Source organism: Cyphellophora attinorum (assembly GCF_001299255.1).
Source record: "Cyphellophora attinorum strain CBS 131958 chromosome Unknown Contig15, whole genome shotgun sequence".
Lineage (NCBI taxonomy): Eukaryota > Fungi > Ascomycota > Eurotiomycetes > Chaetothyriales > Cyphellophoraceae > Cyphellophora > Cyphellophora attinorum.
In genome coordinates, this window is record NW_017253243.1 from 75,681 (window position 1) to 100,663 (window position 24,983).

The 24,983-nt window shown below is 53.2% G+C and overlaps 10 protein-coding genes across 10 annotated transcripts; 5 read left to right on the plus strand and 5 right to left on the minus strand.

Moving 5' to 3' along the window:
* Positions 1-976: 976 nt before the first annotated feature.
* AB675_4987 (Arginine--tRNA ligase, cytoplasmic) lies at positions 977-2,842 on the minus strand (the record flags this gene model as incomplete). The annotated part of the gene is made up of 1 exon (XM_018145164.1): positions 977-2,842. The coding sequence occupies one exon, from the start codon at positions 2,840-2,842 to the stop codon at positions 977-979; it is 1,866 nt and encodes a 621-aa protein (XP_017999454.1).
* Positions 2,843-3,309: 467 nt separating this feature from the next.
* Positions 3,310-4,320, plus strand: AB675_4988 (uncharacterized protein; the record flags this gene model as incomplete). The annotated part of the gene is made up of 1 exon (XM_018145165.1): positions 3,310-4,320. The coding sequence occupies one exon, from the start codon at positions 3,310-3,312 to the stop codon at positions 4,318-4,320; it is 1,011 nt and encodes a 336-aa protein (XP_017999420.1).
* Positions 4,321-4,419: 99 nt separating this feature from the next.
* AB675_4989 (N-acetylglucosamine-induced protein 1) lies at positions 4,420-5,088 on the minus strand (the record flags this gene model as incomplete). Its single annotated transcript, XM_018145166.1, has 1 exon — positions 4,420-5,088. The coding sequence occupies one exon, from the start codon at positions 5,086-5,088 to the stop codon at positions 4,420-4,422; it is 669 nt and encodes a 222-aa protein (XP_017999254.1).
* Positions 5,089-6,850: 1,762 nt separating this feature from the next.
* Positions 6,851-7,815, minus strand: AB675_4991 (Aflatoxin B1 aldehyde member 3; the record flags this gene model as incomplete). Its single annotated transcript, XM_018145168.1, has 2 exons — positions 6,851-7,515; positions 7,551-7,815. The coding sequence occupies 2 exons, from the start codon at positions 7,813-7,815 to the stop codon at positions 6,851-6,853; spliced, it is 930 nt and encodes a 309-aa protein (XP_017999364.1).
* Positions 7,816-8,963: 1,148 nt separating this feature from the next.
* AB675_4992 (Alkali-sensitive linkage protein 1) lies at positions 8,964-9,980 on the plus strand (the record flags this gene model as incomplete). The annotated part of the gene is made up of 1 exon (XM_018145169.1): positions 8,964-9,980. One exon carries the CDS (start codon positions 8,964-8,966, stop codon positions 9,978-9,980), a length of 1,017 nt encoding a protein of 338 aa, XP_017999475.1.
* A 22-nt stretch (positions 9,981-10,002) lies between these two features.
* AB675_4993 (uncharacterized protein) lies at positions 10,003-10,831 on the minus strand (the record flags this gene model as incomplete). Its single annotated transcript, XM_018145170.1, has 2 exons — positions 10,003-10,087; positions 10,122-10,831. 2 exons carry the CDS (start codon positions 10,829-10,831, stop codon positions 10,003-10,005), a joined length of 795 nt encoding a protein of 264 aa, XP_017999283.1.
* A 2,002-nt stretch (positions 10,832-12,833) lies between these two features.
* AB675_4994 (Sterol 3-beta-glucosyltransferase UGT80B1) lies at positions 12,834-16,109 on the plus strand (the record flags this gene model as incomplete). The annotated part of the gene is made up of 1 exon (XM_018145171.1): positions 12,834-16,109. One exon carries the CDS (start codon positions 12,834-12,836, stop codon positions 16,107-16,109), a length of 3,276 nt encoding a protein of 1,091 aa, XP_017999443.1.
* Positions 16,110-20,271: 4,162 nt separating this feature from the next.
* On the plus strand, positions 20,272-21,372 carry AB675_4996 (Alpha-ketoglutarate-dependent 2,4-dichlorophenoxyacetate dioxygenase; the record flags this gene model as incomplete). The annotated part of the gene is made up of 3 exons (XM_018145172.1): positions 20,272-20,427; positions 20,483-20,692; positions 20,764-21,372. 3 exons carry the CDS (start codon positions 20,272-20,274, stop codon positions 21,370-21,372), a joined length of 975 nt encoding a protein of 324 aa, XP_017999322.1.
* Positions 21,373-21,922: 550 nt separating this feature from the next.
* On the plus strand, positions 21,923-23,015 carry AB675_4997 (Glycerol 2-dehydrogenase (NADP(+)); the record flags this gene model as incomplete). The annotated part of the gene is made up of 2 exons (XM_018145173.1): positions 21,923-21,974; positions 22,051-23,015. 2 exons carry the CDS (start codon positions 21,923-21,925, stop codon positions 23,013-23,015), a joined length of 1,017 nt encoding a protein of 338 aa, XP_017999216.1.
* A 403-nt stretch (positions 23,016-23,418) lies between these two features.
* AB675_4998 (uncharacterized protein) lies at positions 23,419-24,844 on the minus strand (the record flags this gene model as incomplete). Its single annotated transcript, XM_018145174.1, has 9 exons — positions 23,419-23,449; positions 23,498-23,580; positions 23,638-23,974; positions 24,044-24,253; positions 24,300-24,340; positions 24,390-24,453; positions 24,507-24,633; positions 24,674-24,746; positions 24,800-24,844. 9 exons carry the CDS (start codon positions 24,842-24,844, stop codon positions 23,419-23,421), a joined length of 1,011 nt encoding a protein of 336 aa, XP_017999281.1.
* Between the last annotated feature and the right edge of the window lie 139 nt (positions 24,845-24,983).

Consider the following 24,983-nt stretch of genomic DNA (forward strand, 5'->3'; position numbering starts at 1 on the left):
GGCTGTCTACTCGAATATGCATGCCCGACCTGCCAAGCACCAGTCGCCATTGCAGCCCAACGTTGCGGGCCCTTCGACCTCTACTGCTGACCTTTCTATATTCGTCACCGGTGAGCCCAAGCGAAATGTATGTAAGTGCTGAATCGGCTGCTCATAGCCATCCATCTGTCAGTGGTTCGAATGAAGGTGCTGGGGGAGTGACTCTGGTTTGTGAGCGCATAGCAAAATGTGGCGCATCGGCATCTTGAGTGGTCCAAGCTTTCTGTTGTTGGCGACAGCAACGCATACTTTGTGTCACCTTCGACTGCCACCTTACTGGCCTGGACTTTTGACTGCTGCTGTCAGCTTGCTGGGATCACTGTCTGGCAAGGTTTCACGAAATGGACAATGCGCCACCAGCGTGGGCAGTATCAACAGAAGCAAACCTGGATGAGGGTGGCAATTGCCTACCAAGGTGGACAGTGAGTGCGCTCGAGCGCTGTCACACCTTATCGATTGAGTCGAAGGCGTGTCAGAAGCCACAACTCAATCGACAGGCTTCTGTCGCTTCCGAGCGCGTCCCCAGGATTTACCTTGTTCTGATCCATCAGTCAACGAATCGTATCGAAGTCATATTATTGTACACCTCACGTCAAAGATAAGCACAACGTGATCATCAGTTGATGTGCTTTGCGAGAATGTGAATTGCTTGCCTGGAAGTGAGCCTAGGTCCTACCGAACAGTGCTGCGACCAGCATTCCCCAGATACAATTCCGCCGGACTGCTCCATAAGCTTTTTGCGGAGGTGTCGAGCATGAAAATGCGAATTGCGAACGCGATAGATTCCCGTCCACCATTACCTGCTTTTCCCGAGCTCGCCCGCGCTTTAAGGCCTCCAGAAGGCCTCCCAGGCGGGTTTCGACTTTGTTCGCCCGACCAAGCAGGTCGCTCGTCGAGTATGAGTATCTCGAGAACCTGGATGAATGTCTGAAGCATCTCACATGCGTTCAACAGGAGAAAGACCGAGCAGAGTCATACCATTCCACAACACCTGTCGAGCAGCCTCGTACAGCGCCAGTCGAGCTTTCTGAAGTTCCGGTTCGCTGCCAACAACCTGCAACTGGTCATAACTGGAGCTCAGCGCGTGCGCCATCTTAAAGAGATACGTGAGCACTGTAGCGGGCTCCTGCGTCTTGACAGTGTTGGTCACCACATCAGGCCATTGAGCCAGCGCTCGGACTAGGTTAACAGCGTGACTCTCTGACAACTTCGACCAGTCTGCGCTGCTCAATGTGCTTAGATCAACACCAGCTTTGCGCTCAATCGAGCACAACCGAGCATGAGCATACTGCAAGTATGGACCAGTGTCGCCTTCAAATGCAGTCATCTGGTCAATATTGAAATCATAGCCGTTGCGGACCTTGCCCTTGAGATCTTGAACCATAATCGAAGAGATGGCAAGAACGTCGGCAATGGCCTCTGGGTTTTCGAGCTGCTCGTACTTCTTCTCGTTCGATTTCATCACGTCCCACATCTTGACGCGCACATCAGCGATGACATCGTCAAGGAACTTGACGGTGCCTTTGCGGGTGCTCATGCCTTTCACCATTCCGAAGCTGATGTGCTCGCATTTCGAGGCTACATCTTTGTGTCCACTGATCTCTGTGGTCTTGAACAGCTGGGCAACGTGCTCGTTCTGCTGATCTGCGATTACGTAGATCATCTTGTCGAAGCCATACTTCTCGTGGCGTTCCAGGATCGCAGCCAGATCTCGGGTCAGATACAGCGGTGTGCCATCTCGTCGAATAATGATAGCCTTGTTGAGCTTCTTGGCACCGTGCTTTGAGAAGTCGATCAGGGTTGCACCTTGGTCCACCTCAGCAATACCTTGCTTCTTCAAATCCGTCAAGACCTTCTCCATCATCTCCTTGCCAACCTGTGATTCTCCTGAGAAAACATCGAAAGCAATGTTTAATCGTTGGTAAGTCTTCTTGTATTTCGAGATACTCAGGTCTCGGAATTTGGTCCACAGGGCAATAGCGTCAGGATCATTGTCCTCCATACTCTTGAAGTACTTCCGAGCAGCCTCATCTTCGCTGGCGTCGACCAATGGCGCCAACTTGGCTTCCAGCTCCGAGACATCCTGACCTGTTTTCCGCTTCTCGGTGATTTCCTTCTTCAACGCGTCGATCGGTTCGTTCTGCTCCTTTTGAATCTTGCTGATCTGGACGTAGACTTGGAACAAATGCTGAATAGAGTCTTTCTCGAGCTGCTCATCACTGCCGAATTTTCTGAAGCCGTTGGCAAGCAAACCATATTGCTTACCCCAATCACCGAGGTAGTTCATACGGATGACTTCCCATCCAGTCTGAGCATATAGCTTCGAGAGAAAGCCGCCGATGATTGTACTTCGAAGATGACCTTGATGGAATTCCTTGGCAATATTCGGTGACGAAAATTCGACAATGACCTTTTTGCTGCCTTTCGACTCGTCCTTTGGGTCTTTCAGACCTAATGTCGGGTTTGGACCATAGGCTTCCTTCTGTTGGAGGATCAGGGGTACCACGCGGCTGATGAGGCTCTGTGGTTTGAAGAAGAAAGCCAGGAAAGCTCCCTGTGCCTGTATCGTCACCAATGTTTGGTCATCTGTCGGAAATTTTGAGGCCACATCGTCAGCGATCTCTTGTGGCTTCTTGCCCTTGATTCGAAGTGCGGCTGCTGGCAGTATCAGGTCGCCCTTGTCTAATGTCGTAGTCCACGAAAGCACAGGGTAGATTTCGGATTCCTTCTTGTCGACCAGGGGTGCCAAGCGTTCGGCGATGTGTTGTCGATAGAAGTCAACGGGATTCTCGTACTTCGCCATGTTGAGCGATTGCTGTGTGTAAGATCGCGGGCACGTCTGGCTGTATTTCTTCAGCCGTTCGCTCTTGCGAAAATCGCACTTTTCAACGCGCTTGCTGGAGGTCTTCTTAGAGACGCGCTTGCCCGTGCTCAAATATCGTCCTTGGCAAGTAGTCGAAACTTGAATCGCTTCCTGCCAACCTTGTGTAAGTCGAATGAGTCGATGATATCTGGAAGTGAAGATCGCACGACGAGACAATGCAGAAGCGAACGTTGATAATTCTGATTGCATTGCCCAAGGGAGTCACAATCAATCGTTGTGATTCAGACAAAAAGTTCATAGAGTGAAAGACCCACTTTTTCTTGGTTCAACCTCAAGACATTTGCGAAGTCTTGTGTTCCTTTACCATTCCCTCAACAGGCAGACTTTGCGGCCACAGTAGTGGTCATTTCGCTTCGGGGCTTCCGTGGCGACCATAATGAAGCATCATGTCCGACGACGATGATGGTGCGACTGCGACGCCACTCCAGCCATTCCGATTCAAGGACGATGCAACCCGTACAGATGATGCGCCCAGTGGCGGCACCACACGTAGTCGGAAGCGGCGCCATCACCACGGCTCCCATCGCTCCGACAAGGACAAGCAGTCGCACAGCCGATTCAAGCGACGGCGACGCGAAGACAGTGAGACTGCTGAACAGTCAAATGGCTTGAATCTCGACGATGCATTCAGGGAATCTTTGTTCGATGCCATGGGTGACGATGAGGGTGCTAACTTCTGGGAGGGCGTCTACGGTCAGCCAATTCACAACTACCCAAACACATTCGTGAATGAGGACACTGGCGAACTCGAGATCATGACTGACGACGAATATGCTACGTACGTTCGCCGCAAGATGTGGGAGAAGAGCAGGGAAGGAGTCGAGGCGAAGCGAGAAGAGAGGCGCCAAGAAAAAGCTCGCGAAAAGGCTGAAGAAGAGGCAAAGCACCAACGTGCCCGCAAAAGACGGAAGCCGAAAGTTGATGGAGAAGCATATGACAACTTCACTTTCGACTTCGCGATCGATGCCAGTCTGCGACGTGGACAGCAGCGCAAAGATCAGAAGCGCTGGCGTGAGCTGTGGCAACATTATCTTCAACGATGGGAACAGCTACAGGAAATGGCCAAGACACGAGATCCATCACAGCCAACCGAGAATCTCTTCCTTCGTAACAAGATTGCATGGCCAGTTGAGTCGGGCCAGCGCAAGGATGTCAAGGCGGAGGAAATCCGACGTTTTATTCGAGATGCCACGGCAGCGGTCCAAGCTGACAATGATGCAGACGATGGGGCTCTATCAGCTGCTCTGAAGGTAGAAAGGGTGAGGTGGCATCCAGACAAAATCCAGCAAAGGTACGGCTTCATGGAGATTGACAAGTCGACGATGGAGGGTGTTACGGCGACCTTCCAAGTGCTGGACACGATGTGGAATGAGCTTCGGAACTCGAAGCTACGATGATTGATGACATTCTAGACATTGAGATAACCCCATAGACTTATTCTTTTCGACCACGCCCAAAGTCCTCTCTACGACGCCACTGATGCAACTCTAACACTGTCACGAACCCTCGTCCTGCTTCATCGGTTCACCGCCGGTCCACTCATCAATGATCTCCTGCGGCACATCCCGTACAAGCACATGGATGTGCTCCATCCCCGGCACTGATTGCAAGGCAGTCCAGTTCTTGAACCACATGACCTTCTCAGCAGGCCCTGGCAAACCCTCGACACGATCGATGAACGTCTTCTGGACGAAGTGCTGAATCTGCTGCCTCGACTTTGGCGTCATGTCACCCCTCGACGGCTCCGTCTCCACTCTGCCTTTCAACCACACAATCAAGTGCCTGATCCCATCCTCCATCCCATACGGCCAGTCATTCGGCATGATCCTGTAATCCTCTGAGTTCGCAAACGGCGTAGGATCCTGCACCGAAAACTTGGGTCCCGTCTCCGGCGTTGTGGAAGGCAACGGATTCCATTTGAGCCTCTCCTCCATCACGTAGTTTGGGACACTGCCATACTGAGCTTTTGTTTCAGTAGACCATTTGAGATAGCGCCGCAACTCTGAGGGCTTGCGTTTCAAGATGTCGAGCCTGTTTGTACTGATGATTTCCTTGAGTTCATCCCATGAGTGCGCATGGAACTCCTCGTCTGTTTGTGCTAGAATTTGGCGGTCGAGATCTGTTAGGTTGAATGGTAAAGGGGCATCTTGTGTGCCGATGGTCATCTCCGTTGCTCGGCAGGTACAAGGAAAATATATCTTCAATGGACTCGGCGATAGTACACAACATGGGTTAATCTCTGCGTCAGAAACCTCGCATTTGAGCTGGGAACTACTCCGCAATGTAGATAATGAGCTGTCACCAAGGCGCAAGTCCTGTTTAGGTATCCGACAGTGTGGAGGCCAAGGAAGGAAGCAAGTGGGCAAAGTGCATCGTCTCTTGTCATCCGGTCTCACGGGAGAACTGACGGAGGAACTTTTTTCTTTTTTGGCCAACCTTGAAACATCGTTGTGGACGACTTCATCGAATGTGGGGCAGTTTGCCCGACAATCTATATTAATGTTGAACCCGCATCCTACCGCGGTGCTCCTTTTCGTGCTGAAGTAATGAGGTACTGGTGGTGACCTTCAAGTCCTTGGCTATCAGTCCAGGAGCTGCGTGTGATCGTCTCTGTTGCAGCCACTCAACCACCTGCGCCCCCAGACATTCACCATGGCGTGAGTCAACGTAAAACGCTGGCTCAGGATGTCACTGACGAAAACACAGGTCTATGAATGTTATAATACCATCTCTACTGCTTGTACTGGGTGCTGCAGTAGCAGGCTATATATACCTTTCCTCCGGTTCGTTCTCCGTCTCCCGCAACAGCCCACCAGTGTATACTGACGCAGAGCAGCTCCCCCAGCAAAGCCAGTCCTCATTCCAGACCAATTCCAAGAGTTTCCACTCATCAAGAAGACCGAGACCTCACACAATGTCGCCATCTACCGCTTCGGCCTCCCTTCAGAGAATTCCATCCTCGGCCTCCCCATAGGCCAACATATTTCCCTAGCCGCCACACCGAAAGGTGCCGACAAGGAAGTTGTACGGTCATACACACCCATCTCCTCCGACGAGGACAAAGGCTATGTCGACTTCATGATCAAGGCATACCCGCAAGGCAACATCAGTGCGTACATGACGACCCTCAAGATCGGCGACACCATGAAGCTGCGTGGACCCAAGGGCGCTATGATTTATAGCCCCAACATGTGCAGTCGCATCGGCATGATTGCAGGCGGTACCGGCATCACGCCTATGCTGCAGGTCATTCGGGCTATCGTGCGAGGCAGACCTCGGAATGGTGGAAAGGACACTACCAGGGTTGACCTCATCTTCGCGAACGTCAATCCCGACGACATCTTACTGAAGCAAGAGATCGACTATCTGGCCGCTGAGGACGAGGGCTTCAAGGTCTACTACGTGCTCAACAACCCTCCGGAGAAGTGGAGTGGTGGCACTGGCTTCGTGACGGCGGATATGATCAAGGAGCACTTGCCAGCACCTGGACCAGATATGAAGATCTGCATTTGTGGTCCTCCGCCCATGGTGAGCGCGCTGAAGAAGGCGACCGAGAGCCTGGGCTATCAGAAGGCACGGCCTGTGAGCAAGTTGGAGGATCAGGTGTTCTGCTTCTAAAGAGACACGCGCGTTCATCCGCAAGGAGTGATTGTCGTGGAGCAGAGCTCTGCGAGGCATACACTACGGCTTCAGCGGCACCTATGCGTGAGGTGAGTATGACATATCCGTTAGGGCTTGATATGAGACTTCGTTCCGCAGCATAGATGAACTTGACACCGCATAGAATGACAGCAGCTCTACAAAATAAACCGCTCTCATCCCAGCTCTATCCTCGCATTGGATGCGTACGGTTCGGCTGCCGATGCCGAACTTTTATTGAGAGCGTCCCAACCCGCTTCAGACGCCAGACCTCTGAAGCTGAGCCCATCAATTGTGAAACCGCGGCACCATCCCTGCTCGTATCAATTCCTGGAACAGCTCCTCCCAAGCCTCAGCTATATTGTCCGGCAACCTCCCCTTCTCCCATGCCCCTAAACTTCCCTCCAACTGTGCCTCACTACTCGCCCCCACAATCACCCCATTTCCTTCTCCCCAAGACCCCTCACCCAATACGGAATGCCACCGGAACCACCGCATCGTCGCTTCCATCAACTTCACATCAGCTTCATCACACGCCGCCTGCACTTTTCGTAATCCCCCCATGATCTCCTCGGTCAGGTAGATATCCCCAAAGACCTTCATCTCATCGAACCTCGTCCCCTTGGCTGGCTTCACCAGTTCCTGTAAGGGCTTCGCCAGCAACCCGCCGCCAAGGGGGCTGAATGCGTAGAAATTCATGTCCAACTTCCGAAGTAGGGGAAAAAGCCCGTCCTCGGGACCGCGTCCGATCGGGTTGTATCCGCCCTGGTAGACTTTGGGCAGGCAGTACCCTTCTCGACTGCAGATATCGTGAATCTGCTGTACTTCCTCGGGCGAGATGTTGCTCACCCCGAACCGAGCAAACTTCCCTTCGGAGTACAGCTGATTAATGGCGGCGCACTGCTCTTCTAGGGGCGTCGTTCTGTCCGGTCCATGCAAGTAGTATATGTCGACTTGTCAGTCTGCAGTGCCCTGAGACTGGCATTACAGTTGGCGATGATGGCATCCCGCCGGAGAGATTGTGGGGCGAACGCGGGCGCTTTGGTTGAAAGCGCAAACGAGGACGCAGCGCCGACTTGGCCGGCGACAGCTTCGGATCCGCCGGCGGCGTAGACTCGGGCGGTGTCGAGCTCGTGGATGTTATGACGGGAGCAGATGGCGAGGAAGGATTTCATGCCGGCTGGAGTGGAGAGGAGGGAGGCGCCGTTTGCGACGGAAGAGCCCATCAGGCCGACTACTAGTTTGGGCGGCATTGTGGTCGTGTGTTAGTATTGGTTGGCAATAGATAAGTTAGTGCAAGAGAGACTGGCTGGCTCGGTCGCGATCTATAGAAGGAGCTTATTAGACCAGGACGTCTTAAAGGAGCAGTCGATGGCTTGCATGTCAGGCACACCGTCAACGCCGCTGTGACTCAGCCATGTCGAGTCTGTCAATGTACTCGTGGTCGCTGCCACCACCACCGTAGTCGTCGAGGCCCTCAGCTGTCGTTCCCCTGGTCATACCTATGTTCAGCAAACAGAGTTTGTAGATCCCCATACTTTATGCAGGTCTACCACTATCCGGGGCCATGTCCCTCCGCATGTGGCTTACTCGCCCGAGATTTTGGCCGTAACATGCCTGTAGTAGCCAACGAAACGCAGCAGCGCGCCTGCTTCAGGCACAAAAGTTCTGCTAACATGAATGCTTACAGATACCACATCCCAACTTTGCGAGAGGTGTCGTCCCGCGGTCCGTGCGTAGCCCAATGCCAAGGCATTCGCATCAACGACGTCATCCATTCTCGCTTCCCAATTTCGAGCAGAGGACCAGCATCTGAATATCGCTAATTGAGCAGCGTTTCGCTTCTTGATAGAGATTGTAGAATTATTGGGCAAAGCACGTCGTCGGGCCCAAACATAGCCACGTGCGGATCCCGCAAGAACAGGCTCTGACCTTGCTCCCCTTGGCTCGAGCCGAGCCCGTGCCCTGCTTTTGAAGTGGGTGGCGGAGGGCTCGGCATACATAATGTTGTCGTTATTGATAAGGCCGTTGTTGGACTGACAATATATACTGCCTCTACTACTGTCGCCACTTCCTCGAACACACTGTATACCGATCAGTCGCAGTGGAAGATCACCCGCTTCCAGTCCATACAGGCACGAGCAGTAATTTATCCAGTGGACCGACCTCGTGAAAAATTGTCTTGATATTGAAATATAGGCAAGCCCAAAGTAGAGACTAAATTGGCAAGACGCAGACAGGATAGAAAGTTGCAAGCGCGCGGGTAAAGTCAGACGATATATTGGCAGCCAGACGCAACAAGACATTGCAGGAGACCACTGCAGACACCAAAGTCGACGGCCCCGTCCCAAGGCATAGCCCGCACCATCAGCCAAGACATCAGCCCAAGATCTGAGTCACGATGCGCTACACAAACCACCCACGGACAGGAGCGTCTGTACACAACATGCAAAGCCTGCTGTTGCAGACATTAGCAGCGGTCCTTCTCCTCACAAGGCCCACGGCGGCCCAGAACGGTACCGACAACCCAGGGACCAAACGCGGCATCTCCTGGATTGGCACCAAGTCTTCCGCCACTGACAATAGCATATTTGCTTCAGGTAAAACACCCATAACATGGTATAAATCCTGGGGCGCCGGTCCCATACAAGATCAATCCTTCACCAAGCTCGATTTCGCGCCCATGATCCACAGTCTCGAGAATCTGGACCAGGACATCCGAGTCATAAACGGACTGAGGTACGAGAACGTCCTGACGTTCAACGAGCCCGATGGCGCTACTTCAGGAGGCGGAACAAATATCGAACCGGAAGATGCGGCTGAGGCGTGGGCGGACATTGTGAAATTGAGAGAGGGCAAGAACGGCAAGAAGATCAGCTTGCCTGCCACGACTGGTAGTCCGAATGGTCTCGAATGGCTGCAGAAGTTTAATGAGAGCTGTTGGGACAAGTATGAGGATACGGGTTGCGAATTCGACTTTGTGGCGGCGCACTGGTACGGTGCGTTTGAGGGGCTCGCAAGCTGGCTGGGCACGCTGCATGAGACCTATCCGGATAAGGACTTGTGGGTGACGGAGATGGCGCTGCCGCAACCAGCGACCAAGGAGGAGGTGCAGGGGATGATGAACCAGAGTTTGGCGTTTTTGGATGCGACCGACTGGGTAGCGAGGTATGCATGGTTTGGCGCGTTTAGGGAGGACGAGGCCAATGACTGGACAGGAGATGCGGTGGCGCTACTGGACGACGATGGAGATCTGACGGAGCTAGGAGCGCTGTATATGGGTGGAGAGGCGCGCGGCTTCGAAGCTGGCGATGGAAGTGGTGGCGGCAGCGGCGGCTCTCAGGGATCTGCTGTTTCAGTGCGGGCTTGCTGGTGGTCGACGGTGTTGGTAAGCGTTGTATTTGTAGCGATGTTTTAGCTTGTGAGCGACTAAACATATCTCACCGGGTGAGCGTGGCTCGGTTCTGGTTCCGCAATAAGGACGAATGGTACTGTTGTTCCAATTGAAGCTGTCGAGTCTTTGTGCTGTGGACTGTATCTGCTGAGGCGGACTCCAGACGGTGGCCGCAGATAGCTCATCCGGGTGATGGAGTTGCGAAGCTTGATCTGCTTGCCAGTCCGGCCTCCAGGGCGGCCCCCAGTGGTCTTCTCTGGATCTGTGTAAAGCTGTAGTTTGCGGAGCTGGTGCTTTCTCAAAAACTTCATGTCGCGCCACTCCTGGACGGCGATCACCACGAGGAGAGATGTGGTAAGCCAGACGATGATACTGAAGATGAGACCAGCGATCTGGAGTTCACCGATGCGATACATCATAGGCTCACATTCACGGGTGAACATGTTGAGAGTGTTACAAAGGACAACACCATTCTGGTTGGGTGTTGTGGTGCTTCTCCAGTGCGGGAAGATGCTGCCAACGCCGGCAAAGACAATGGCGATAAGGAGGAAGAATAGTATCGCGAGGAGGGCTCCAATGTTGAAGAGTGGTGGTAGCCGTTTGCGCTGTATGAAGATGGTGATGATTGTGGTGCAGGAGATGATGAAAGATACGAGCAGCGGCGCGAGGATCAAGCCGTCAGTCCAATCGCCACGAAGGCCTCTGCCGTGAAAAAAGTTGTCGTTCCACATCGGCACGACGGCTCCAAAAAGTGCGATTGCCACGAACGCGAAGTTGACTGTAATGAGGTGCAGGACGGTTTTGCTGCGCCATCGCGGATCTGCTACAGATAGCTCGTTACGGGTGGATTTGCTGAGGAAGAAAGAAAACGCCATCATGGAAAAAATCGGTGACTTTCTCGCCAGGGAGGGCGCTGAAGGTCTAGACTTGTGTGTCAAGAAGACCGGCTTCGCTGATGGGAATCGAACGAAGACCAGCTTCGGTGGTGTCGTTGAAGTTGACGGTAAAGAAAGGGTTAAGACAGGTGCATTCCTCGTCCACGAGATGACAAGGCCTTCTTGAGGTCAGAGCACGCCAGGACTTACCGTGTCGATCCTACCTGCGACATTGCTCGTGTGTGATAACGGCATTGTCACTTACCGAGCACTTTGCAAGGAATTATTGTGACATGAAGGAAGAAACGTCGCAGAGCACGCGTTCTCGAACCAAGTTTGTCTCGATACGAGAGGCTCTGGCGGATCTGATTGGCTGGGGAGGACCCTGCCCGGGATTGCACAACCCCTAGGCGGCGAGGCAGATCGAGTCTTTTTGCCCTCCTGTTCGTCCAGATCTCGTCGTCGTCAAAGCCTCCGTTACGCCTCTGTAGCGCCATTGAGTACTTGATGTGTTGACAGCACACATTCTTATCGCCACCACACGTTTTCATGTGCTTGCGACGTTCTGATGACAAGACTCAGATGCTGCAGGGAAGTGGAGGTAAGCTGCGGCTACCCGTCATCATGGACATTTCCAGCCAGGTAAACAATCGTACTATTGCTCACATAGCAACGACTGTCGATTGCGAGCAATAACATAGGTATGGCGGGCTTCAACGGTAAGTGCGGTAGGTCATTTATGCGCATCAAGCTTTATCATACCCGTACTACACCAACGACACGATCAGCGACATATTGAGACCAAGCAACTCAATAACTATCACCTGGATAGTGCCAGATGCACATACTCCCATTCTTGCAGCTTGCCCTTTGCGCTGCTGTTGGCGGCTTGCAACTCGGTCGCATGATGGCCGTGTCGGAGCTGCGACACCACCTAATTAGCACAAATTACGCTGCGCGAGCCGACAACAATGTGCCCGAGCACTTCGACAAGTTACAGCTCAGGCACGAGGTGTCAGTGGCTGGTAATCGAGAGATGAACAGTACTACAAACAGCAGAATGATCACGGCAACCACTCAAAGCGCTGCTTTGTCGACAGCTCAGCGTGTTGTCCGCGAAGGGAAATCGAATACGACTGATGCAGGAGCGCAGATGAGTGACGATGGGGGTCGCCTAACCGTGCACCTGGGAGGACCACAATTAGCGCTTGCTTTGGGACTGACGGCGGTGGTCGTGGCGATATAGTCATTTGTGATGTCTCAGCCCAAGATCTGGATACTGCAAGTTCATTCAGAATACGCGTAAGAAGCGACAGATGCCCAGGTGCATGACAACACCAAGACCATCGATACGGCGTACTCTGACTTGGTTGTCAGTAGCCGGACTTTTATTATAAGGCCCGGAAAAGCCGCCCGGAAGCCCAGGACATGGGCCCTTGAAGCAGTCAATCACATCATTGTTCCTGAAACTTGTCTCCAGCCAAGATCATGGGTCAACACGATTTCTCGGCGGGCACCTGGGCTGTCGCGTGTCCCGCCAGAGTTCTGCCGTCGCGGAGCTGCCACGAACTTGAATGTTCGGCTTCGCAAGGTGGGCAAACATCGAGGCGCATAGTACGGTGTCGTTGACCGCGACGTCTCTCTAGACCATAAGCAGAACGACTTCGTGATAACGTGAGTGGCAGTTACCTGGATCTTTTAGACCTCAAATGCTCGGTAAATTATATAATGCGCTGTCATCCGCAAGATCCGCGTCTGGGGCTAAATTTTGTACTGCGCTCTACGTCACGCAGTCTGCGAGAGATTGCAAACCTTCGCTTCGAACACATCACAATGATGATATCTGCACCCGTTCATCCTGACATGCCAACGTTGTCCTGTGTAGACCCAGTCCACCGCCGTTGACCACCGTAAGTATGGAGAGGAAGTCGTTGCCATGACATGTGCTTCCATACGCTGAAGTGCGGCATGTGAGGCTCCACAATCTATCAAAATCGTAGAGATGACGCTTGTCTCTCCAACAGGCACGAGCGCAGTCGACTACGCCGATGATGCCACGGCCACTGGCCTTCGTCGTCCCTCGTCGGCGACGCGACTCGACTCGGAGGCAACATTGCAAGAGGTTGCTTCTGATCCACTCTTCCCCGGTATAGAATCGCCGTTCACCCCGGTTGACCGCCCCAATGTGCTTGCAAGAGCAGCAACGGACGCCGCCACACCCGTCGCCATACGACCCGTGCTGTCGCAGTCGCATCGTAAGTCGACAGGCGCTGCAGTGACATTGACCCATGACAATGTGCCCATCATGGAGGCGACTGCTGAGGCACAGGAATCACCCTCCGAAGACTCTGATTCTGACGACAACGGGGCACCTCTGCAGATAAGCAAGAGCCACACCGCGCCTGCACAAGGCCATCCTCTAGGAACCAGGCGGCTGAACAAGGTGAAGCGAGAGAATGGCAACGGGAAGCGCGATGTACAGGTCGGCAACGAGCACTTCCAGGGTCGCGGTCGCGTAGCCAGAGACGGCCGGCTTAGGATATCGGTGAACGAGACAGTTGCTAAGTCTGGCTACCTATCGAAAGCGCTCGGAACGACCATAACGAGGCATCTACATCCAGAAGCAAGAGAAGAAGAAGCAGAAGCTCTGCGACATGCGGCAGCTTTTCACGAGTCACAAGCTAAGGGCACGCTCCAAATACCCAGTCTCAACATCGTGATCATGGTCATTGGATCTCGAGGAGATATTCAGCCTTTCCTGAAAATTGGCAAAATTCTCAAGGACAAGTACAATCATAGGGTCCGCATTGCCACGCATCCAACGTTCAAGAAGTTCATCGAGGAAGAGATCGGCCTCGAATTCTTCAGCATCAAGGGCGATCCGTCCCGACTCATGGCTTTCATGGTGAAGAATCCAGGTCTGATCCCATCGTTGGACACGATCAAGGCTGGTGAGATCGGCGAGAGGAGGCAGGACATGTTCGAGATGTTCCAGGGCATGTGGAGAGCTTGCATCAATGCTACTGATGACGAGCATGATCTGATGAACCTCAAGATGATGGGCGACAAGTACCCTTTCATTGCGGACGCGATCATCGCAAATCCTCCTAGCATGGCGCATGTGCATATCGCTGAGAAGCTTGGGATACCTCTCCACCTCTGTTTCCCGTTCCCATTCCATACGCCGACATCACAATTTCCGCATCCACTGGCCAACATAAAGTCGTCGAATGTGGAGGACATGCGATACATTAACTACATGTCCTACCCATTGGTCGATTTGATGACTTGGCAAGGTCTGGGGGATCTGGTCAACAAGTTTCGACAGAAGACACTCAACCTAGAGCCAGTATCGACGCTGTGGGCACCAGGCCAGCTTTCACGACTGAAGATCCCGGTGACTTACCTGTGGTCTCCCGGGTTTGTCCCTAAGCCAGCAGACTGGGGCCCAGAGATCGACATAGCCGGCTACGTGTTCCTCGATCTTGCGACATCATACAAACCGCCTGATGATTTGGTGAAGTTCCTGGAGCGATCGTCTGACAAGCGGCCCCTTCTTTACATCGGTTTTGGATCGATATCCGGTATCGATGATCCGACTGCATTCACGCAGATGATTTTCGACGGAGTAGCTAAAGCAGATGTGCGGGCCGTCATCAGTAAAGGCTGGGGAGACATGGGTAAGGGTATGGATAAGCCTGATGGGGTTTTCATGATTGACAACGTGCCTCACGACTGGCTCTTCCAGTACGTGGACGCTGTCGTCCATCACGGCGGAGCTGGCACAACAGCGGCTGGTCTCAAGGCTGGCAAACCAACGATGATCGTGCCATTCTTCGGCGATCAGCCATTCTGGGCAAAGGAGATAGCAAAGGTTGGAGCCGGAGCAAAGGAAGCATTGCCTTTGAAGAAGCTCGACAGCGATAAATTCGCCAAAGGCATCAGAGAATGTCTGGAGCCCGATGCGAAGGCCAAGGCCCAGGAGATTGCCAAAAGCATAGCCAAAGAAGGCGACGGCGCAGAGAATGCGGTCGACTCATTCCACCGCTCGCTGCCACTAGCCAAGATGCGCTGTGGCGTATTTTCTGACCGTCTGGCAATTTGGACCATGAAACACACCAAACTACAGCTGTCAGCATTGGCAGCGGACCTGTTGATAGAAAACAAACAGCTCCAGTGGCAGCAGCTTATCCTGCACAAGAGCCGCGTCTGGAAAGACTTCCAGGGTCCTGGAGAGCCGTTGACTGGGATTGGAGGCGTGGTGGTTAATGCTTTCCAGGAAGCGTTCTCGGGACTTTCCGAGATCAAGGACACAACGACACGAGATGTGGCAAAGAGGAAAAAGAAGAAGCGAAAACAGCAAGGACTTTCGATTGAAGATGCGGTCACACTTCCTGGGCGATATGCTCATGCTATGAGAGGAGAGACTGCCGAGAATGCAAAGGAAGATTATAGGCGAGCATCACAGGAACTCAACTTTCACGGCGAAGCTGCCCCAGTCCGATCTGTCATGAGTCCTGTACGATCGAACACACACTACTCATTCGACGAGGTGGGTCTGACGAGGACGGAGACCAATACTGGCGAGACTCACACTCCAGTGCTGATAGCGAAGGATGTTGGCAAGGGTCTTGGCAAAGGCGTCAAACCGATTTTGCGACTAACATCTAATATGTGGTATGCTGCTACGCTCGGGCTCAGGAATGCGCCTCGACTCTATGGTGACAAGACGGTCCGGCCACCGTTTGATCCTATACAAGATGTTGCCAGTGGTCTTCAAGTAGCCGGCACCGAATTCATCTTCGGTGTGTACGATGGCGTGACTGGAGTCGTGCGGATCCCGTACAAGGACGTCAGGGAAGGCGACCATGGGGCTATGTCCTTACCTCTGGGCGTTGTTCGTGGGCTGGGTGGCTTGGCCATCAAGCCGCTTGCCGGAACGATGGGCCTCATGGCGTACAGCGGCAAAGGCGTGCAGATGTCTCTGCGGAAACGCTTTCGAGACACGCGGAAGACTGAGCGCTGGATCCGCAAAGCCCGAATGGCCCAGGGTGCGTTAGCCGTGCAGAACTATAGATTTCAGGTCACAGCTGGGCGGAGAGTTCCTGCGGACCCGACACGCGAGGCAGAGCTCGAGCGCTTAAGGACTCAAGCGATGAACTTGTGGTCCAAAGGCATGGCTGGAATGGACGAAGACGAGGATGCCTTCAAGTTCAGCAGGAGGCCCTCGGAACCCACTTCCAAGAAAGACAAATCACGGAAGAGCAAGACGTTCTAGACCTATAGACAGACAATGGTGTCGAGGAAAGGTTCAAGCACAGGCGTTCACGATTACAGGCAGCAAGAGTAGGCGAGTGATACCCAGGCGGGCAAGTAGAGCCAAGGGAGTGCAGGAGCTGAGCCATTCAATAGTGCTCCAGCTTCACGTCTCGAGATGTCTCGAGATATCTCAAAGCATAATTGTCAGGCTACTGCTCTTGGTCGAAGATCTCGAAGCTTGCCCCAGACTTTAGAGAATCACGGTCTGTACAGATCCATCACGTCGGATGATGGACACTGAACGGATGGCGGCAATGATATCCGCTGCCGACGTCGGCAGTATGTACAATTAGCCGGTGTCAACTCGAAGAGTAATGAACCTCAAGCCAGCTGCTATTGGCTGATGGTCTTATCTGGCGCTAGGCATGCTTCTCCAGGCGTTTCGTAACATGAACGTCGCCAGACAAAAGATGGTGTCAACGGCGAGCAATATGATCGAGTAATGTTCCAGACAATTGGCTCGCTCCAATATGAGGTGAGATTGATTTCTCGCAATTACTGCTCACCGTCGGGGTGAGTGCCTGGGCAGTGTCAGGCCACGGAATACTCTGCGAGTTTAGTGGGCTCAACAACCGAAAAAGGACCGCGGGGCAAGGCTTTCGGTGCTTCTGCAAGGTACCACCGTGCTGCCGCCACGCAGTGGGGTACATGCACACGATGTCAGACTCGTCGTCTCGGGCGACGGCAGCGAAGCTCACATCTAGCCTCATGCTGTGCGCCTACATCGGTGCTCAAGCCCGAGCTGAGCTGGAGCCCAGGCGAAATAAGCACCGTTCCACAGGAGCACGCGCCAGCTGTTGCTCATGCGCCTGCACTTTTTCTTTGTTTCTGTCCGTTTGAAGTTCGGAACGAACAGGGAGCCCTGAAACTGCGCCCTCGTGCTGCCGACTCACCGCTGCCCCACGCACTACGTAGATCGGTTGCTGATTGCCTTGCAAACTGGAAGATGGCCATCTGGCTGTTTGCTCTTGCTAAACTGTGACGTTTTCGAGATCTCGACTAAATACCTACCTAGCTCTTCCAGGTAGCTGTACAATGACAGCATACAATCGGGAGATCGAAGCTCTGCTGTTTGTACTGGCCATAGAGAGTGCTTGGTTCGCTCAATCAGTGCTTATCAGTTGAAAGGCGTTAGCCCCAAAAGTCAAGAATACTGGGAGCGGCGAGACCCACGCGGTGCGTTTGGTGGGCTGAGACTCCCGGCCGGGGGGGCACTGCAGGGGCGCTGACCCTCGGAGCGAGCTATGAACAAAGCAAACATATATTTGATCGTAGCTGCCGTTGTTATCTTTCGCGCTCGTCTCCGTGCCTACTCAAGCTCTTGACGACGTTGTTACTACCAGACTACGAGAATTGTGCTCTGTTGAGTGCACGTACATACTGAAACTCCAAATTAACGAATCTCCAAACACCTCATCGCACACAACCCACAATGGTGAGCTATGTCATACCCTGGCTGCGGGCCAGCGGAATTCGAGCACACGATCAGACAAGACTGACGATGTGACTACAGGCGAACGTTGATTCTGTCACTGTGTCGAATGCGACCAACGTAAGTCCAACAGACGGTACTGCTTGGGACACCCAACTAACAGGTCGTAGTTGGCCAAGTACATGAAACTTGACCAGAAGGGAAAGGTCCTCGCCGAGTACATCTGGATCGATGGCAGCAATGGCTTGCGCAACAAGACCAAGGTAAGCTATTCTCTCATTGTCGCTGTCAGCATTATGGTGGTGCCCTCATCTGGAACGACAGCACTTCCGGAAGTCGCATGATCCAACATTTTTTTTGTACGCCGACATCAGCGTAACACGAACGTCAGCCATGGCGCGCAGACGCGCATTGCAGACATGCTTTCGCCTCAGGCTCGGGCAGTGAGATAATATTGGTCATATCCATTACTATCGCCCTCGGCGTGCCTGCGGGTTTACCATCTCCACCCAATTGGAGACAGCTCGCATCGGCCAACATTCTAGAAGCCGCATCTGAACCTTGGAGATGGCTCAACGCTTCGTCACCGATCGGCAGAGATTCCTGAGCGCCGAGCGGTAGTCGCCGTTTCAGACCCTCATTTGCAGTGAATCTGGCCTCAGCTCGCCGTCATTTTCGGATGGACTTTACGCTAACATGACATTCTTCTGCAGACCCTCAGCAAGAAGCCCAACTCTCACGAAGACCTGCCTGAATGGAACTTTGACGGCTCCTCCACCGGCCAAGCGCCAGGTGACAACTCCGATGTCTACATCCGGCCTGTGGCCATGTACCCAGACCCGATCAGACTAGGCGACAATGTCCTGGTCATGTGCGAGACCTGGGACCCCGATGGAAGCCCAAACAAGTTCAACTACCGCCACGATGCTGCGAGACTGATGGATGCCAACAAGGAGCACAAGGTGTGGTTCGGTTTGGAGCAAGAGTACACCCTGCTTGGTCTCGATGACAGACCATATGGCTGGCCAAAGGGCGGCTTCCCCGGTGCTCAGGGCCCATACTACTGCGGTGTGGGCACTGGTCGTGTCTTCTGCCGCGACATTGTTGAGGCTCACCACAAGGCCTGCATGTACGCTGGCATCGAGATCTCCGGCACCAACGCCGAGGTCATGCCTGCTCAGTGGGAATACCAGGTTGGTCCTTGTGAGGGCATTGACCTTGGTGACCAGCTGTGGGTTTCCCGCTGGCTGCTGCACAGAATCGCTGAGGAGTTCGGCGCGAAGGTCTCCTTCCAGCCTAAGCCCATTCCAGGAGGTGCGTATTCTCGCGGGTATCAGAAAATGTCAACAGCTGCTAATGAGTATCAGACTGGAACGGTGCTGGTCTGCACACCAACGTCTCGTCTGCTGAGATGCGCGAAGAGGGCGGCATGAAGGCCATCGAGGCTGCGATGAAGAAGCTCGAGGGACGTCATGTTGAGCACATCAAGGTTTACGGTGAGGGTAACGAGGCGCGTATGACTGGCGGCCACGAGACTTCCTCGATCGACAAGTTCTCATGGGTAAGATGGCTTCCTCAGATCTACCAACACATGTACTAACAGCATTCCAGGGCGTTGCCAACCGTGGCTCCTCTGTCCGCATCCCCCGCCAGTGCGCCCGCGAAGGCAAGGGCTACTTCGAGGACCGCCGCCCCGCCTCGAACGCCGATCCCTACCAGATCACCGGCATCATCGTCGAGACCATCTACGGCTCACTCCCAGCTGAGAAGTAGATTCGCACGAAGAAATGAAGAATAACGATACCTGAGAAGCATTCTCAAAGATTCGAATCCACAAAGTCCTCCCCACAGTCGACCCTCCTGTGACATCAACGATATCAACACAGATCTACGAAGCTTGTTCTTGAAGCAAATACTGGCGCTGATGAAGGGACTTGGTTCTAGAATGGAGTTGGCATGAGCTTAGGCTACGCTACACTGTCTCATAGAGTTGCTGTAAGCTCGAGAGCGGTAATTGACGATAGCGTTCTCCCAGATCTTGATTTTCTCCCTCATCCTAGATTGCTGCAGCCTGTTCGGTCACTTCCTTCCTGCTGTCTTGCACACGGTCGTGCCCAGGTACCGAGATTTCGCCGATTTAGCTAGTCACGTGCAGACATTTGCAACTTCCCATGTCTTGGATTCGACATACGACCTCAGTTCATCTATACATCCTTTGCAAAATATGCGAGTACTCTACGTGTGTCGGCAATTGACCATGATGTCCTCGCGACTGGCTGAGACAGCTGCCCGGCAATTAAATGCGCACGATGTCACAAGGCCCGCGGGATGAGTTGACTTCATCGATCTACGTTGACCTCGGTTGCAGCCATTGCTCTCCTCAGTGATCAGAGACCGCGACGCTTACTGTGTGCTAACACCTGTAGGATACATCACCTGTTGCCTTTTCGATTTTGACACCTCAATAGCCGATATCAGCTTCAACGTTGAGCAGCACTGGAGCGGGTTGTCGTGTGAGCCGTCTGCTCGTCCCATATAAGCTTATCTTTCCCCGGACTCATCGCGACTCTGCTTTCCGAAAGTCAGTTATTCTTTCAGTGGAAAGTTTGAGGTGGTCTTTTGCAAGGGATTGCTTTCAAGTCTCGCCTATAGTGTATGACCGCAAACACCAACCTAATATACAAGAGCTATGCCTGGAGTGTTACTGGAAGAGCCTCTCTTGCAGAGCAGAGGTGCTACTTTGAGGAAGCTAGCACCTACATTCGCGGCTGAGATTGTTGGGCTCGACCTCTCAAGCGCTCCGTCTGTTGAAGCATTTCAAGAAATCAAGGATGCTGTCACAAAGGTATCCCCGGCTTTTACAGACCAGAATGACAACAGCAAGCTGAATCATGCCACAGTACGGCGTTGTTGTGATCCGCCAGACCAATCTTACCGATGAATCTCACATCGCTCTGGGCCGTCAGTTTGGAGAGCTAGACGATATCACGCCTTATCTTGCTGCTGGGCGAAAAAACCGACTTAAGTATGTTGAGCTATTTGATGTCAGCAATGTCGAGGAAGATGGATCCATCGTCCCTTTGACAAGCCCAAAGGGTCAACACGGTAAGGTGAGCAGCTGACAGTCAGCAAACCTCTTCAGACATACCCGACTTGTGGTCTCTGACACATATAAACCCAGGGCAACTCGCTCTTCCACGTCGACTCCTCCTTCAACCCACGGCGCGCAGGCTTCTCGCTCCTCCTCGCCCATGAGCTCCCGCCTCCCAACATGGGCGGCGCCACAGCCTTCGCCGATACGCGCACAGCGTATGACGATCTTTCCGACGACCTGAAGGCCGAGCTGGTCTCCCAGAACTACATCGCCTTTCACTCTATGCATCATTCTCGTAAACTCGCCAGCCCGGAATACTTCGCCGATCTAGACCCAACGCAGTACCCCATGGGCAAGCATCGTCTCGTCCAGCGCCACGAAGCGTCCGGACGCATGAATCTGTACGTTGCGGCGCACGTGCATCATCTGGAAGGGCCCGACGGGCAGCAACCTCCGGCAAAGCTGTTCGAGGACCTGTACAAGCACGCTTGTGACGACAAGTACGTAGTGCAAATCGAATGGCAGAATGCGGGAGATATGATTATTTGGGACAATACGTGTGTGATGCACAGGGCTCTGGGCGGGGAGTTTCGGACGAAGTACAGAAGGGACATGAGGAGGGTCACGGTGCATGATGGGAGCTCGACAGCTTGGGGACTGAATGAGAAGACCGACAAGAGGGCTGGCATGCCATAATGGAATGTAGTCATGAGCCATAGTAAGGTGACCGGCCTTCAAGGTGGACTTGCGTGATAGCACGTTGACTTGTTCTATAGCCTTGCTTGATAGCCAGGTACGTGTTACATATGAATATTAATGACTCCCCACTATCTGCCCCGCGGTCCGGGGTTGGGCCACACCGGATACTTCTCGCGCCTCAAAGTCAGCTAGAACCACAACTTCGCATGTGCCGGTGGTCATTTCCCATCAACCATTGTTCCTTCTACGATTTGAGGATCTGAATGCCGCGATCACGCTAAGCAGCTGCAAAACGTCATCGGCTTCTTGCGCACAGCTTACTCGTATGCTGCTAGCGTACTTACCATTAGCCGAAATGTAACTACTGAGGTGGGAACACCACTGGCACATATCAGGTAAACGCGTCCCGCTGGACTCGTGACTTGGTTCCATCACGGATAGAGGAGGATTAGGTGTCTACAGATTCGTCCGGTCTATAGATCCCCACGCTACCTATAAACTGTACGTTCGAAGCGGACTGGAAGGAACAGGGCGTACCAACCTCGAGATGGCGAGCTCGGCAAGGCCCGAAGTGTGCACAAAGAGGTTCCCGCTGAACAGTATGTACTTGCACTATTCCCAAATTCCCTGTCCAGACCCGTCATGTGCAGTCATTAACAAGAGACCCGAACCCAGTCCGCTCCCAATCCACCACCAAACCAACGATCCCCGCGGTCGGCCTCGGGACCTGGCAAGGCCAATTCGGCACGGACGCCACCACCTCCCTCAAGAACTCTATCATCCACGCCCTGCACTCCGGCTACCGCCTCATAGACACCGCGCAGTCCTACGGCGTCGAGTCCGTCGTCGGCGCCGCCATCCGCGAATCCGGCGTCCCCCGTGACGAGATCACTGTCATCAGCAAGCTCTGGGGCACTTCGTTCCACGATGTTCCTGGTGCGTTGGAGCGGAGTCTGAGGGATCTAGATGTGGGCTACATAGATTTGTATCTGATGCATTGGCCGAACCCGATGGGGAAGCATGGGGAGGTGCAGGCTTATCCTGGGAGTCCGCCGTTTTGGGAGGTTTGGAAGAGTTTGGAGCGGTGTGTGGACGGGGAGAAGTTGAGGGGGATTGGCGTCAGTAATTTCACGCAGAAGACTTTGGGTGTGTTGTTTGAGAAAGGGGTGGAGATCGCGCCGGCGGTGAATGAGGTTGAGTTGCATGTGTTGAATCCGAATTTCGAGTTGGTCAAGTATTGTGAGGAGAAGGGTATCCAGGTGGTGAGCTGGAGCACGATGGGTGGGGAGCGATTGGGGACTGGGAAGAATCCAATACTAGAGGACGGGGAATTGAGGGAAATCGCGAAGAGATATGGGGTGAGTACAGGGGTGTTGAGCTTGAGTTGGGCGGTGCAGAGGGGGATTGTGGTAATTCCGAAGAGTAGTAAGCATGAGAGGATTGAGGAGAATGTGAGGTTGGTTACGCTGGAGGAGGGGGATATGGCCAAGATGAACAACGCCGGGGGGAGGATTGGAAAGATGAGGATTGCGGATGCGATTGAGGGCATTCATTATAAGGTTGATGGGAGGAATACGCTTATGGGGTGGTCGAAGGTGGATATGGGGTGGGAGGATAAGGAGGGGAACTGGTTGGTCTGATCATCCTTGTGCTCTACACTGGGATGGTCGCAACCTCGGAGCGTGTCCAGGCCTTCGAGGTTTCGAGTTCAAGGGAGTTCAGCTAGACCAGGTCGAGACTTCATAATGGCATCTATGGTAGCAAGGATTCGAAAGCGATATCGCCCCAGCAACGCTCTTTGCCACCCAGCCGGTTACCGCCTAGTCTTCACATTTGGCAAGCGACCTTCATATATTCGTGAGTCCATATTCTCGTTCAACAATCGACCACAGAATCAATGGTCGATTGAGAAACTTATAAGCCACCACCGTCCAGGTGGGTAGCAGGGTTGGGTACCACCATAACTTCGTAGATCCGGGCCACCCTGCTATGTTAGGCACAAAGTTTTTGCTTTTTGGGCGATTTCTTTCTGCTTCAGCTGGCTCATGATGGCTTTTGAGCCCAAGTCACCGTCCTAAGATACTGGTCAGTCGTGACTACCAGACACCGCAAGCTCACTCACACTGAGGTATAGGCATGCACACTCCGGTCCTTGAAACCCTGCCGCACTTCGTCCAGAAACTCTTGTACTTGCTCGAACGACCACTGTCAGAAGTCAGCACTGCTATACTGTCACACTAGATGACGGCGCCCTTCACTCACGCCGTAAAGCCTTGTCAGCAGCGCCATACTCCAGCCCTCAATTCCCTCATAGCATTCCAGCAGATGATACCGACCGACTGATTTCAGCTTCGGATCACTACTCCATGGCCCTACGGGCATCTTGAACTTCCTTTCAGTCACATTTGTGAAACCTGCTTCCTTGATGAAGTCGGTCTGCAAGTCCAGGATCCGGAAGGTGCGACCTATTTTCTCGCCTGCCTCAACAAACAACTTTGACCATCTCTCGAAGGCGTGCCCTTCTGGTACCGATCCATCGTCAGCGATCCACGTTACACTATACTCTACTTGCTCGAAATAGCCACCGGGTTTCAAGTGTCTGCATATCGTCAGCAAGGCCACTCCGAGACCCGGCACGAATGAATATCGCATTGGGCACCGAACATACGCCAGGACTTTCTTATAAAACTCTGGCCAGTCAGCTATGCTGCCATAGAATCCTCTGACGTGAATATAGTCGAAGCTGTCCTTTTCGAAAGTCCACTCATCTGTGGCATCGTCTATTTCAAATTGGCAATTCGGTGGGACAGCTTGATGCTGGATCGGAGACAGGTCTGTTCCGATGACTTGGGCATTGGGAAACTCATCAGCAAAATCGCTGGCCCTGTCAGCTATGTATCAAGATACGCTCATCAGTGACCTACCATGCCCACGTTCCTGTCCCCGTCCCAAGGTCGAGCACCCTCTGCGAAACGTTAACAGCGTTCGACCTCCACGATACTTCACAGCCGTACCTTCGGATCTGTCAGCGGCGCAAAGAACAGCTTGTTGTCGAACAAGATCAGATATGCCTGGTGACTGCCATGCAATACAATTAGCCTAGCGCAGACATCCATGTTGGCGCAACGCACGCAATATCCAATTGCTCGCTTTGCTGTTGGTCATTCGGGCCCCAATACTGTCCTTCTTTGTAGGCATGGTACGAGCGGCCGTTCTCGTTGCGAAATGCGTAGATGGATGATCCGATTGTCTGTGTCTCTGATGCACTATATCAATGATCAGGGAAAGCTCAACGGACCTCCACGAATGAAGTCGTACGTATCGCCGTCATAAGAGGCATCAAGCTCGTGCTGGTTCTCGAGATTCTCGGCCTGTTTTGCGCATCAGCCTCACAACCCACCTGCAAGACACGTACCCAACTCACAATCGGGACTTCTCGATCTCCTTCACCAGCAGATGTAGTCGCCATGATCACACTCGTCAAACAAGCTATACAGACGAGACACGAGCAGCGAGCTCCGGGTAGGTAACAACGTGATTTTCAATGAACAAACTACATAAGGCACGCACAACGTCCCAGAAGTACAGTATCATCACTGCCAATTGCC